Source organism: Schistocerca americana, chromosome 7, assembly GCF_021461395.2.
Source record: "Schistocerca americana isolate TAMUIC-IGC-003095 chromosome 7, iqSchAmer2.1, whole genome shotgun sequence".
Lineage (NCBI taxonomy): Eukaryota > Metazoa > Arthropoda > Insecta > Orthoptera > Acrididae > Schistocerca > Schistocerca americana.
The window spans coordinates 312,831,147-312,847,289 of NC_060125.1; the positions used below are offsets into that span (position 1 = coordinate 312,831,147).

The window sequence follows — 16,143 nt, forward strand, 5'->3', positions numbered from 1 at the left end:
CTTCAGGTTATGCTGATGTCATTCGCAGTGAGTGGCAACAGCCTGTATATTTGCTCCACATAACAGCTGCCACACTCACACAGATTATTATAAATCCGTGGCACTCTCAGGTCAAGATTATCTTTAAGAGGTAGCAACATTTCCTTAATTTGGGCTAACAATTGTCTGATTCCTTGCCTGTTTAGTACTCTATCTATCTATTTGTTGCACTGCAAAATGGAGGCTGCACTGTGTTAGTTCTTCCAGCTTTGTAGAATGGCATTGCATATTGGTTTTCTCAGTAAGACTGAGCTAATATCATGGACTGAATATACAATCACTCTGAACAGCATCATCTGAACACACAGCGTGAAGATTATTTCAGGCAAGGAACACCTCAGCTCCAAAATGAGTCACATGATGACGGTATTAGTCTTTGATATTAGCTGTGGCTGTTGAAAAAACCATGATGCAGTGTCATTCAACAAATCCAGGGGAACCAACACACAGCAAGGCTTCCAATCTGTGGTGGAAATCAGACTTGTTTTTGCCCATTCAAGAAAATTAAGGAAATGTTGTGACCTGTTAAATACAATCTTTACTGCAGAGTGCCATAATTTCTAATATTCCTTGTGAGTGTGGCAGCAGTTAAATGGGGCAGTCTTTACAGACTGTTCTGATTACAGTATTGAACACCAGCATCATCTGAAGCAAAGGAAGATTGAAAACTCAGCTGTGGCTGAGCACCACCTGTTAAATGAAGATAAGGTTATGTTTGAACACGTGACAATACTGGCTCAAGCTTCGAATTATTGGGAATCTGTGATTCGAGAAGTAGTCGAAATCAAACTATGTGATAAAAACTTCAATAAAGGCACCTGCTATGAATGGGAAATACATGCGATACAGAAAGAACACAGAGGAAGACTTCACATAGTTTAACATACAATGCTAGTGATGGCACTGCAAGCGATGCTGGATGAAGGGTGCAAACGTAATCTATGGACATAGAGGGCACCTCCATACATGTCACTTCTGTGATGTCATCATGACACAATCCTGCCAATCGCATGCCATTCCTTGAGCATATCATTGCCAGTCAGACTTAGCCCCCTGACAATTATGATGGAGGCAGTCATCGACAGCTTGGGACTTCATCCAAATTCAACATGGCAAGTTCACAAAGAACTCTTTATCCAAGACTCTGACACAAAAACTTCATAGCCATTTTTCTTTGTATTTTCCACTTACACACCCAGTGGCAGTCGTAAAGTCTTAACTGGTTATCAATTGAAGTAAAATAAAATGTCACCAAGACTATGAATTTTATGATTCTTTAACTAAATGTCAGAAAGAAGCAAAATACAGAACTGAACTAACCAGTGAAACAAAAGAACTACTGGAGTGTAGTGCCACAGCTGTGAGCTGAATGTCTTAATGAAGAGGGACTGAATCTGTAAATACATGCAGTCATATACAAATTTTAATTGTATGTGTAAAACTCTTCCAAAAATGATATAAAACATTTACCTGTAGCTGGTCCATTAAAACAGCATCAGACAGGAATGGAACAATATGTCTGAGTAGTGCCAGGCTCCCAACTACACCACCTTCTAAATTTGGAGTAAGTTTCCTTTTGCAAAGTGCTATTAACTCACTCATATGTGGAAGATACTGAAGAACAATCATCTGTTCCCCATACAAAGCTGGAAAATATTATAATGAAATGGCATAAGATTCTTTAAAACTCTGTATTAACATCAGTTTATAAAAACAATTTTACATCAACCTCTTCTCACAGCATATTAAGGCAGTCTGAACATGTGCTGTGCAAGAATTTGCTTTAGGGTCCATTCATCCAGAAGTACAGTTAAAAACCATCTACTCACTTCATAGAACACAAATGAAAAGAAAGAGCTTTAGAGATATCAAGAGTTGAATTAGTAACTGAAAATGTAAATATTATACAGGATGTATCATAGTCATGTAAAGGAATACAGCTGATAGTTCACAATAATCAAAGCAAAAAAGTCTCAATAAACATGGGCTATAAGACACATGCCTTAAGAGCTATGAGCACTACATCTTTCATCTTTAATACCGTGAAACAAACTCTTCTGCTGCAAGCTCTCTGCTTTCCATATTTTGAGAAGTGGTAGTACGGACCAACACAAAGAAGTCCAGTAAACATGGGCTCTAAAGTGCATTCTTTAAAAGCTATGAGCACAACTTCAGCTTCGTTACTGTGAAACTTGTCTTTCTCTGAACATGTGCTCATAGCTCTTAACACGTATATTTTAAATCCCATGCTTACTGGACATCTTTTCTCATTTTAATCCATACTAGCGCCTCTCAAAATATGGAACACAAAGAGCTTGCAGAAAAAGAGATTTGTTTCACAGTATTGAAGATGAAGTCCTCATCATTCTAAAGGCACACATCCTTAGAGCCAATGTCTACTGAGACTTTTTTGCCGCTTGTACCTTCAGTTGTAAGCATTAGTGTCATTAATTACAACAGACTTTCTACAATTGTGAAAAAACATCAAAATATGATACAAAAGACCTGTTAAAAAATCTTGAACTCTTCTTCACAATTTACCACAAAAATATAAGAATGTAATTATTGTGCAAATTTTATGTGGGCTTGATGATGGAATCAAAATGAGAAATTGATCTTCTGAATCTCATTTTAACATCTAATTTAAAACAGACACAGCAATGTCGATAACATTGGTCTCAATGATTGATGAAGTATTTGTAAATGTATCCTAAACATATAATAAAATATCTGTTTTAATACACATGTTGAGAATAATTTTTACATAAATAATGTATCTTAAGTAAAAAATTGTCTGAAGTTCTTAAACAGCTTGTAACGGACACTGTTAACAGCTACAGTGAATCAAATAAATTCTTTTGAGTGCTTCCTGACAAAGTAAGCATGAGAGGAATTCTACATCATCAGAAGCATCAAAGCAAAATTTAATGTATTTAATAGCATCTTTTGTTGTTATTTGATAGCACTCTTGAAACAACAAAAACAGTGGGAAAGTTGTGTACGCGCTGACTATGCAGAACTATGTACACAACAAACAAACAGATAAACGATAATGACAAACAAAATTATCAAAACAAAATTAAAGCACGAATGAGATTTTCACTGTGGATCGGAGTGTGCGCTGATATGAAACTTCCTGGTAGATTAAAACTGTGCGCTGGACTGAGACTTGAACTCGGGACCTTAGCCTTTCACGGGCAAGTGCTCTACCATCTGAGCTACCCAAGCATGACTCGCGCCCCATCCTCACAGCTTTACTTCTGCCAGTACCTCGTCTCCTACTTTCCAAACTTTACAGAAGATCTCCTGCGAAACTTTCAGAACTAGCACTCCTAAAAGAAAGGATAATGTGGAGACATGGCTTAGCCACAGCCTGGGAGATGTTTCCAGTATGAGATTTTTCACTCTGCAGCAGAGTGTGCGATGATATGAAACTTCCTGGCAGATTAAAACTGTGTGCTGGGCCGAGACTCAAACTCGGGACCTTTGCCTTTCGCGGGCAAGTGCTCTACCATCTGAGCTACCCAAGCACGACTCACGCCCAGTCCTCACAGCTTTACTTCTGCCAGTACCTCGTCTCCCACCTTCCAGACTTTACACAAGCTCTCCTGCGATCCTTGCAGAACTATCCTATCACCAGAAATACCCTTTGTTTCAGGAGTGCAGTTACAAAAGGACATGTCAGTTGTACTCCTGTGCTAAACTTCATCCTTCAAAGTTATACTGAGTTAGTTCTTGGTGAATAAACAAACAATTAGTAATACAGTGTCTGCATATCTATCACAACCTTGCACACCAGTCGCCCAAGGGTTACTCTACCCGAGAGAGTCAGTTTTTTCAACCACGGAAGGGCTACAACTCCTAACACAAACCACCCATGGTTATCAGAAGCTACTGACAACTACATACACTGTATTACAGGCAGTGCTAACACCAGAGGCAACCACAGGAACATCACCTGTGCTACCCAAGATTATGACTTTTACAGATTTTCCACCATTTCATGAACACCATTAGGAGTAGGACATCTTCCACCGAAGACGGCAATTATGAGTACATTTTTTGCCTCATGAAATATCCAATAAAGAAAGACAAAAGGCATTTTTTTTATGAAATCCCAAACTATATCATCTGCAACAAAACCTAGAGACATCAACAAATTAGGTGGAATATGAGTTGCTTAAGTTTTCTTTATTGCAAGAACATTTTTCAACAAAGAAACATATTATTTTACAAAAGTTACAATTTTTGCAGTGATAAAAAGGGACCCAATTAAATGTATGCAGACTGGGCTGCCAACCTACGGGGATTAATCAGGGATTGCAATTTTAAATGTTTGTGTGGGCACAATTGTGTGATCTCTCTGATCAGGGACGTTACAGTGTCTCTTACCCCTGACATAGACGTGAGGAACTGAGGAAATCAGATTCATCTCTGATGGAAGTTATGTGAAGCAACCCAAGCCCATGAAACTGCCCACACAGCCCAGAGATTGTTTATGGAGGTAAAAGATGTTGCGATGTCCAGTTCCCCAACATTGATCGCACTGGTCACGTGGGGCATCATGCCACCTTCAGCAGGTATCCCATCCACTCCACGATCTTAACTACCTTCTAAACAACTATGCCAGCTGTGACAGATCAAGTCAGCAGCAGAGCTGTTACCTGTCAGTAATCATTGTTTCATTTGCCATGCACACAACATGTGCTCATATTGGCACGCAATGTGCCACAAGTACGGAAAAAAAGGAACTTACAAAATGAGCTGCCCTTCTTTGAACTCTTTCAGTGTCCTCTGTCTATCCTATCTAGTAAGAATCCCATACTGCACAGCAATACTTTAGCAGATGTTGAACAAGTGCAGTGTTTCCAATCTCTTTTGTGAATTTGTTGTACCATGTAAATGTTCTGCAAATAAACACACAGTACTTGGTTTACTTTACCGCAAACATTATCTACTGATCTTTCTTATTTAAGTCATTCATAATTTTTATCCATGGGTAATCAGTTGAACTGGTAATCTTTCAATCTGTGTGATTTATTGTGTAACTGAAATTTAGGAACCAAGTGGATGACCATACACTTTCCATTAGTTAGGACCAATAGCCATTTTTCATATCATACAGATACCCTGTCTAAATCATTTTGCAATTCGTTTTCATCTTCCGATAACTTTACTTAACAGTAAATGACAGTATCATCATTTATATGGCTTAAGAGTATCAGGGGGATTGTGATACTTCCTTATGCCAGTTGTCACTTCAGTTTTACTTGATAACCTTCCATCAGTTACTATGAACTGTCACGGTTCTGACACAATATGTCAATTCCCGTTGCATGCTTGAGATGACAGTCCATAGGTACGGAGATTTATTAGACACCACTTGTGAGGACTGGTATCAAGAGCCTTCTGGAGAGCTAGAAATATGGAACCAACTGAGACTTCTGTTGATAGCATTCATTACTTTATGAGAATTAAGAGTTGCACAGTAACAGTATTTTCTGAATCCATGCTATTAGTCAATAGATGGATTTTTCAAGGTAATTTATAATACTCGGAAACAGTATTGTTCCAAAATTCTACTGCTAATCCACACCAGTGATGTGGGTCAGTAACTCAGCAATATACTTCTACTGGTGTGACCTGTTCAATTTTTCAATGGATCTTTCATCGAGCTATCAGTTGTATATGATGACTTAGTAAGGAGCTATTATATCAGCATACTCTGGAAGGAATCTAATTGGTATACAATATAGATTGGAAAACTTGTCTTTCTTAAGTGATTTCAGTAGCTTCTAAGTTACTCACGTTGGCAGCTGCTCTTGATTTGAATTCCAGAATACTTACTTCATCTGCTTTGATGAAGAAATGTCAGAAAACTGTACTTAGTAACTCCACTTTATAGGCACTCCCACTGGTAACATCAGACATTGAAGATATTGTTGTGTCCTGCCGCAGATGTACTTTACATACCATCAGACTCTCTTTGCATTTTCTGCCAGATTGCGAGACTGAGTTTCATAGTGAAAACTATTAAAGGCATCACACATTGAAATATGCACCAAATTTTGAGCTTATGTAGAACTTCACCAGTCTTTGGAACTATGATTTTTCTTTTTTTTTTTTTTTAATTCGGCCTGCTGTTTTTCATGGCTTCTGCAACAGTGTTCTGGCTTGTTTTGTGTACCATTAGGGATCAGTTCTACGTCTTATTAATTTATTTGGTACAGATCTCTCAACTGCTGTTGATACTATTTCCTTGAATTCAAGCCACATCTGGTCTACACATACATAATTAGTTCAGAAGGAATGGAGAGTTGGTTCAAATGGCTCTGAGCGCTATGGGACTTAACGTCTGAGGTCATCAGTCCCCTAGAACTTAGAACTACTTAAACCAAACTAACCTAAGGACATCACACACATCCATGCTCGAGGCAGGATTCGAGCCTGTGACCGTAGCAGTCGCGCGGTTCCAGACTGAAGCGCCTAGAACTGCTCGGCCACACCGGCCGGCGAATGGAGACTCTCTCTTAGAAATGCGTCAAACAAATTTTTATCTGCTTTTTTCAATAGATATATTTTGTATTTATGTTTGGTGAGTTTGCGTGTTATGGTATTCAGTGTCACTACAATGACCTTGTGGTAATTAATACCTGTATTTGTTGTAATGCTCCCTACTTGCTTGGCATAAATTGTTCCCAAGATGTCGAGTATGCTTTGCAGACACTTACATTTTCAGTGGCCTTCTGAACTAATTGCTCAAAAGCACTGTTAGTACAATTCTGGATGACGTTTAATACCTGCCATGGCCTTTGAACATATATTTTCACTTAGGTATCGAGGGTAAACTGATTTAACCAACAACTATAACTGTATGAGTGGCTTACCTGAAGGGACAATTTATGTTCCCTTCTATACTCCTAAAGGGAAAACATGCCTCAGCAGTGTGCTAGTTAAGGAAGATGACAACAAATGATAGGTCATGCTGGAAGAGCCGTATAGGCTGGTTTTAACATGTTATACCTAAAAGCTAATGACTACCGTAAAATTCAATGAGGTAATACCACTTAATCAAGGAGAGCCCTCACTCATGGTGGAGACTCCTGACAGGGCGCACCACAATCGACTTACAGCCTTTGTTCAGCATCATCTGGTGGTGTGGAAAAACCCGCTTCAATGGTGTGCTTGGTGGCAAACGGGGTGCCAAAACACCCGGGGGGTAGAATAGTAATAAACCTGCCTGGTACTCATGGTGCGCACTGCACTTCACTGCACTATTTGCACTACCATGCAAGTAGTATTCCAATTGCTGAGCCAGGCGTCTGGCATCAGGCTTTGTACACCCATAGTCAACAAAAGTAACTTGAGGAGATGCAGCTCAGGAAGATGGTGCAGAGAAATGCGGTAGCACTCCTCCTGTAAAATGAATTGCAACAAAACACCGACACTGAACGCAGAATAAGAGTTCACCAGCTCGCACATACCCTGGTAAAATGCAGCAGATGATGATGCAAGCTAGGTCGCATTGCAAAGGTGAGCTGACAAGAGCATGGATGGAGGTATTGCCTCATCGGAGTGGGGCCAGAGGCTGCTCAAGCAATGGTTTGACATAAGTGATGTAGGGAAAGCGTGGCCGTCTAAGTTCTCTCTCCTGTGCAAGTGACCAGCAAGGATGCTGGGCGGCTGGTTTCCAGTCTGGACAGCCTATTGTCTGCTGCTACACATGGAGGTGATGGAAGAAGTCACCACAGAGTTCCTCCTTTTTGAAAGGAAAACGTCTGTGCCACCCACACAGACGGGTATTTGAAGTTGACCAAGGATGCTTGATGGGGGGCACGCACGGGTTGAGGCTGCTGTGCTCATGTTCACATTGTGGTTTCCAATGAGAGCATGTGAAGGAGCATTGCTGCTCCAATGGTGCATGTGCTAGCAGCAGTGGTAGTGACAACACCCTGTTGGGAGTGGTGGATGCCTGCAGAGGTGGGTCGCCGTCTGCATTGACTGGAGGCTGTGAGAAGGGTAGTGCAGTGGTGACATTAATGTCCCAGGCAATGAGGGTTGAGTCACTCATGTAGTCAGTTGGTACTAGACCAGGCGCACTGGCTGGTGGTGTGTTGAACATGGTGCTGGGGGTGGCGTCGGCTGGTGGCATGTTGGGGACAGCACATGGATGCTGTTGGCCTGCATTTTATTGGGCTAGGTGTTGACGGTGCTGCAGATGGATCCAGTGGTAGGCAGGAGCAACTCCATCTTGGCAGTGCTGTGCTCATTGGCTGGAGGGGATTCTAGGATAAAGGCTGGATTGAGCCTGTCTATGAAGATGATTGTTGCAATCCCATTCGGACGAATGGAGAACGTCTTGTCCATGTACCACAACACCAAGCGTGGAACCAAATACTGAGGGTGGACTGGCGGTTGGTATGTATCCACCTGAAGCATGACATGTGTGCGTGCTATTAGCTCACGGTGAAGGAAGGTACTGTGCTCACCGTAACGTTGCAAAGGTGTTGGTCGCAGCTGGGCCATGAAGCCCTGGAGCTGCTGCACAAAACCTGGGGTGGTGCTGTCAGGGTGGTGCAGGGCCGCTTCCAAGAAAATGCAAGGAATGGCAAGTGGCTGCCCATATACCAACTCAGCAGGAGAGGTTCCCAGGTCAATTTTTTGTGCAATCCCCAGGCCTAGAAGTACCAGGGAAAGGGAAGGGGGACCATTCAGAGGATTAACATGTGATGGTGGCTTTAAGTGTGTGGTGGAACTGCCCACCATGCCGTTAGCTGCAGGGTGGTAGCTGGTTGTATGGTGGAAATTGGAGCCACAGGTGCAGTCAGAAATTGGAAGAGGGCCGAGGTGAACTGGCACCTGCGACCTGTAGTGATGTCGCGTGGGCAACCGAAGTGGGACACCTAGGTCTGAACAAAGGCTGCAGCCACAGTTTCAAATGAAACGTTGGGGATGGGGGTGGCCTCTGGCCAGCAAGTTAGTCTGTCAATAACTTTCAGCAGATATCAATATCCATTGCAGCAGGGTAGTGGACCAACAATGTCGAGGTGAACATGCATAAATTGGTGTCATGCAGGACGAATGGTGGCCACAGGGCTGTCCAAGCCTGGTGCACTTGCATGGAACACAGGACTAAGCTCAATTGCTGCAGTCACAATGTATGCCCGGCCAGACAAAGCGTTGTTTCATTAGGGCGGTGGTAGCATGGACGCTTGGATGTGCAAGACCAAATGCCAGTTTTCAGAAGGCGGCAGGGAGGAAGGGGAGGGGGCGATTTTTGGAACTGTCAGGTTGTGAAGTATTCACAAGGACATCACACCAGGTCTTAATGTCGGTGCCGGGTATGGATCTTAGCTGGAGGCTAAGGGCAGAGTCCGCATTCCGAAGAGTGTGGGCTATGCCCGGGTCCTCCTCTTGACCAGCGGCCAGCCTATTGTAGTCAAAGGGTTGGGTGATGGTGCAGGGCCGGCCAAGGCAATCTGCCACAACGTTGTTGATGCTAGCAACATGGCAAACATCGGTTGTGAATTATGCGACATACTCCTGTAGCCTAAACTGTCAAGATGAGATCTGGTCTACGTCTTTCCTGCAAAAACCAGAGGTGTGATGGCGGTGGTGTTTGAAGATTGTAAAGATGCGTCCCTTGACTGAAGATCAGAAATAGCGGATGGCTTTGAGGACTGCAAACAGCTTGCATTCATATGCGCCCCAGTGGCATTCTGCATCAGAGAGTTTGGACAAAAAGAAGGTGAGCCGTTGCCAGACTTTGTCCATGTATTGTGGTAAGATGGCCCCAATAGCAATCTGACTCATGTCCGCCATTACTGCAAGGGGGGCATTAGTTTGGGGGTGGGCCAAAAGGACCCCATTGTCGAGGGCCCATTTTGTTTTTTCAGAGCTGTTAATCATGGCTTGGGTCCAAGGGACCAGCTTGTTGCTTTCGTTTTTATCACCATAGAGTGCTGTAGTAAGGAGCTCTTGGATGGTAGCAGCATCCTTAATGTGGTGATGCCAATGAAACCCTGTAGGCCTTTGAAGGTGGTAGAGTGTGGAATGTCCGCTACTGTCTGTACTGCCTCGGGGAGGGAGCAGGAGCTGGTGGCAGAAATTAAGTATCCTAGGAATTCAACCTTGCTCACCCTAAAAACGTATTTTGCCATATTGAGGTTCACTCCAGCTTTCCATAGTCGTGATGGTGGTGGTGATACTCAGTAGCGTCTCTGGAGTAGATGAGTATATCATCTGGGTAGGCGAAACACCCTGGTGCACCTCCAAGGATGTTGTCTGAAAATCGCTGCCACATTTGTGCAGCATTGCTGAGGCCGAATGTCATGAACACACTCTCGAGCAGGCCAAAAGGTGTGATCATGGCTGTTTTCTCAATGTGTCCAGGGTGACTGGGATTTGTTTGTAGGCTTTAGTGCAAACTATCTTACTGATGATAGTAGCTCCCAAGATAGCATCACCGTAGGTGAAGAGGAGGAGTAGGGCTGGATAGCGGTCAGGGATTGTGCAGGAATTGACTAAGGTAATCACCACAATGGTACCAGGAATCGTCCTTCTTGGGGGCGAGGTGAAGAGCTGAAGGCCAGGGTCTTTTGGAAGGGTGAAGTATACTGGCAGCAAGAAGCTCTTAGGACTCCTTTTGTGTGATTTTGCACTTGTAAGGGGGCAGGAGGCAGGTACAGCAGAAATCTGGGGGGCCAGGGTTAGTGATGATGTAATGCATAGTGTTATACTGAACACTCCAAGAGATGCTGGGTTGCTGGATGAGGAGGGGGCTTCTGCAAGGAGCTGAGCATATGGGCCTGAAACTGCCAGCTGTTTCATGGTGAAGCATGTGGCAGGGTGGGAGCTTCAGTGAATGGTGTTACCGGATGTGCCATCAACTAAATGGTGGTTCATTACATCGGCTGTAAAGACCGAGGAAGTCAGCACCCTGAATGGGGTCGGTAGTGTCCATGACTGTGAACATCCACAGGATTTCATGCTAGAAGCCCGTAAGCAGGGTGCCTGAATTGTTGACAGTGGTGATGAAGAGGGGAGAGGGCGGCTAGAATTTAGGAGTAGTTTGTGGGGGAATATGGATGTATTGGAGCTAATGTCAATGAGAGAGTGGCGAGGTGACTAGAATAATTAAAATTCCATATGAATATGGGCTGTGAAGTGGTACAAGCAACCGGGCACACCTACTGCAGATGACTGCCAGGATTTGAGGACCAGCAGTACAGAGGTCTGCAGTTGGTCGCATTCTCACCAAACCTCTGGTGATACCTGCAAGCTGTGCCTAGTCTGCAGTGGTTGCGATTGTCAGGATGGTGTTTAGAACCAGGCCAGCAGGGGTGGCTCTTTTCGACTGGGCCGGCATCGAGTGCGTGAGGACAGTCAGCACGTGAAAGTGGGTGTGTGGGGTATAGGCGGGTGATGCTGGCAGTAAGTGCTGCCATCTTGGAGCTTAGGCACACAAGAATCTGATAGAGATTGGAGGCCTGCATGCTGGGCAGAGGGTCATTAGTGGCAAGTAGAGCGAGTGATGTCATGCATGTGGTGGCTTGGGATGGGGTGGGGTGAGAGGATGAATAGCTGGCCAAAGTAGCAGGTTGATAACCAACATTCCACGCTGCAGCTGAGGTGGGGAGGAGTTCAGAGTTTTGAACAGTTTATCAGCCAAGACCGTAGCATCGCCTATAATGATAAATGTGTGTGCAAGGCCAGGGCATCCTGTATGGTGGCGGGTGGGCACATGAGCCAGCAGTTTAGGAACAGGCCTTCAGGGAGGATGTGCAGTTTGGTGAGTACTCGGATGTCATCCAGCAACAGGGACAGGTGCATGTCATCACACTGCTTGGATTATAATAAATTATATGTTCATTGTAATTCTGTGAAGTTGGATATGGTGCGTTCTTTTAACTTAGCATAGCTGCCAGAAGGGGGTGAGAGTGGGGTGGGCAGTGAAATAACATTCCACATTGGGCAGCGGTGGTTGGGTCAAGGTGGCTGACAACCATTTGTTGGGTTGCTCATGATATGGCAATCTGTGGAAACTGCCTTGATGGAAGCAAACCACAGGCACGGGTCTCGTGGGCTGAAGGGAGTCAAGTGAGCAACAGCATGACTGGTGGGAGGGTTTGCAGTCTTCTCTTGAGCTGGGCACACTGTCCTGTTGGTCAGCTAAGTCAAGCACTTCTGTAGTACTGACAGTTGCGTGAAAAGTTACAAACCTCCTAAGTGCGGGAGGGGTAATGGAGGCTGCTGGCTACAGAGCACATCAGGCGTGACCACTGCTGGGGTGGGAATGTGTGGCAGTGACACTTGAGACTTAATCGTATGGGCAGGATGTTGCAGTATGCAGGATGGTGCTGGCAAGCAATATTGCCAACAAAAATGTAGGAAGGACACACACAATGTGGACCACACAATATAATCTCTGCCAAGTGTTGTTGCAGGAAGGGATGTTCAATACACTGCACAGTAACACTGTGGCTTGTCCGGGGACACAACTCTCAGCTGTGGAAGGGGTGCAGAGAGTGTGGCGATGTGCACAGTTGGATGGTGTATGCGGAGGGGCACAGGAGGGGAATAGTGGTGTGCACGAAAGGAGGGGAGCGAAGCGATGTTGCGTGTGGAGGGATGGCATGTGTGGAGGAGTGCAGGAGAGTGTGGGGAAGGCAAGGGGTGGGCAGGGGGGCAAGCGGGATGCATCCAGCCGACCTAACGGGAACTGAATTTGTGACGATGTGGGGTGTGCTAATCAGAATAAGAAAAAGGAAAAACAGCTTGTTTTGGTAATGAGACGTGGCACTTTGGTTTAGAGGGGGTCCCCACAGAAAGAACGATTTATGTTCCCTTCTACACTCCTAAGGGTCTTATATGCCTAAGCAGTGTTCTACTTAAGAAAAATGACAATAAATGACAGGGTGTGCTGGAAGAGCTGCAGGGGCTGGTTCTAACATATTAACGCAAAATCTAATGATTACAGTAAAATTCAACAAACTAATACCTCTTAATCAAAGAGAGTTCTTGCTCGGGGTGAAGACTCTGGACCGGGCAGACCAGGAATGGCTTACAGCCTTTGTTTGGCATCATTCGGTGGCACAGGAAAACCTGCTTCATTGGCACACTTGGCTGCAAAGGGGGTAGCAAAACGGCCAGGAATAGAATAGTAGTAACCCAACCTGGTACTCCTGGCATGCATTGCACTTCACTGCACTATTTGCACTATACTGCATGCAGTTTTTGAATTGCTGATACCAAGGGGAAGAATCAGGCATCCAGCATCAGTCTTTGTACACCCGTTGTCAATAGAAGAAGCTTGAGGAGACACACCTTCAGAAGGTGGCACGGAAAAATGTGATAGGACTCCTCTTGTTAAATGAACTGTGACAGAATACTGACACCAAATGCAGGATACAAATTCTGCAGTTTGCACATATACCAGCAAAATGCAGCAGATGATGATGTGAGCCACATGGCACTGTGCAGGTGAGCTGCCAAGAGCATGGCCGGGGGTGTTGCCTCGTCACATAAGAACCAGAGAGTGCTCAATTAATGGTCAGTGTGCAAGGTGTCCAGAAAACGTGGCCGTCTAAATTCTCCCTCTGATGAAAGTGAAGACCTCAACAGCAGCTAAGGCAGAGAAGATGGACTTCGGTATGGTGGAGCTGGCACCTTTTCTCTTTGCGTACAAAAAGAGTACAAGTAGCGACTGAACCCCAGAGTGGTGGCTACAGACAGCATCTGACTCATGGTGAGTGGCTGACTTTAGGTTGGGCATCCTACTGCCAATGTGGAAAGTAATGGGAAACTACCACACTACACTCCCAAGCTAAACATGGTATGTCTCTCCATATGAAAGATTCCAGAGTTAAAACTTCCCCTCATTTGGATCTCCGGAAGGGGAACGCATTGAGAGTAGATGTATTTGAAAGGAAGAAAGGGACAGTGAAGGGAGGAAAGATACAGATTGGAACATGGTATGTGAGGACACTACTGCAAGCAGGAAAACCAGAGAATGCAAAACAGGAGATGAAAAACAACAGATTAGATACCCTTGGTTTGTGTGAAATGAGATGGGGAGAGAATGGGGAGATACAAAGTGGAGATTATAAGCTCTTTTACTCAAGGGAAATCAAAAGTGGTGAAAACGGAGTAGGAATACTGATAGGGCAAAAGTTAAAAAATAAGGTAATGAAGGTACAATATATTGATGGAAGACTGATGACGATACGACTGAAGGGTAGTTCAAAAGATTTGGTATTAATACAGGTATATATGCCAACCAGCCAGCATGTTGTTGTGGTATTCAGTCCTGAGACTGGTTTGATGCAGCTCTCCATGCTACTCTATCCTGTGCAAGCTTCTTCATCACCCAGTACCTACTGCAGCCTACATCCTTCTGAATCTGGTTAGTGTATTCATCTCTTGGTCTCCCTCTACGATTTTTACCCTCCACGCTGCCCTCCAACACTAAATTGGTGATCCCTCGATGTCTCAGAACATGTCCTACCACCTGATCGCTTCTTCTAGTCAAGTTGTGCCACAAGCTCCGCTTCTCCCCAATTCTATTCAATACCGCCTCATTAGTTATGTGATCTACCCATCTAATCTTCAGCATTCTTCTGTAGCAGCACATTTCGAAAGCTTCTATTCGCTTCTTATCTAAACTATTTATCGTCCATGTTTCACTTCCATACACGGCTACACTCCACACAAATACTTTCAGAAACGACTTCCTGACATTTAAATCTATACTCGATGTTAACAAATTTCTCTTCTTCAGAAACACTTTCCTTGCCATTGCCAGTCTACATTTTATATCCTTTCTACTTCGACCATCATCAGTTATTTTGCTCCCCAAATAGCAAAACTCCTTTACTACTTTAGGTGTCTCATTTCCTAATCTAATTCCCTCAGCATCACCCGACTTAATTCGACTACATTCCAATATCCTCGTTTTGCTTTTGTTGATGTTCATCTTATATCCTCCTTTCAAGACACTGTCCATTCCATTCAACTGCTCTTCCAAGCCCTTTGCTGTCTCTGACAGAATTACAATGTCATCGGCGAACCTCAAAGTTTTTATTTCTTCTCCATGGATTTTAATACCTACTCCGAATTTTTCTTTTGTTTCTTACTGCTTGCTCAATATACAGATTGAATAACATCGGGGATAGGCTACAACCCTGTCTCACTCCCTTCCTAACTACTGCTTCCCTTTCATACCCCTCGACTCATATAACTGCCATCTGGTTTCTGTACAAATTGTAAATAGCCTTTTGCTCCCTGTATTTTACCCCTGCCACCTTCAGAATTTGAAAGAGAGAATTCCAGTCAACATTGTCAAAAGCTTTCTCTAAGTCTACAAATGCTAGCAACGTAGGTTTGCCTTTCCTTAATCTTTCTTCTAAGATAAGTCGTAGGGTCAGTATTGCCTCACATGTTCCAACATTTCTACGGAATACAAACTGATCTTCCCCGAGGTCGGCTTCTATCAGTTTATCCATTCGTCTGTAAAGAATTCGCATTAGTATTTTGCAGCTGTGGCTTATTAAAATGATAGTTCAGTAATTTTCACATCTGTCAATACCTGCTTTCTTTGTGATTGGAATTATTATATTCTTCTTGAAGTCTGAGGGTAGTTCACCTGTCTCATACATCTTCCTCACCAGATGGTAGAGTTTTGTCTGGACTGGTTCTCCCAAGGCTGTCAGTAGTTATAATGGAACGTTGTCTACTCCAGGGGCCTTGTTTCGACTCAGGTCTTTCAGTGCTCTGTCAAACTCTTCACGCAGTATCGTATCTCCCATTTGATCTTCATCTTCAACCTCTTCCATTTCCATAATATTGTCCTCAAGTACATCTCCCTTGTATAGACCCTCTATATACTCCTTCCACCTTTCTGCTTTCCCTTCTTTGCTTAGAACTGGGTTTCCATCAAAGCTCTTGACATTCATGCAAGAGGTTCTCCTTTCTCCAAAGGTCTCCTTAATTTTCCTGTAGGCAGTATCTATCTTGCCCCTAGTGAGATAAGCCTCTACATCCTTACATTTGTCCTCTAGCCATCCCTGCTTAGCCATTTTGCACTTCCTGTCGATCTCATTTTTG

General features: G+C 43.9%; 1 protein-coding gene across 1 annotated transcript in view; it reads right to left on the reverse strand.

Moving 5' to 3' along the window:
• LOC124622065 (WD repeat-containing protein 81) overlaps positions 1-16,143 on the reverse strand; it is a 295,856-nt gene that overhangs the window by 107,471 nt on the left and 172,242 nt on the right. The window contains exon 18 of the mRNA XM_047147637.1: positions 1,510-1,685. Coding sequence (XP_047003593.1) covers positions 1,510-1,685 — 176 coding nt within the window. The remainder of the gene's footprint in view (positions 1-1,509; positions 1,686-16,143) is intronic.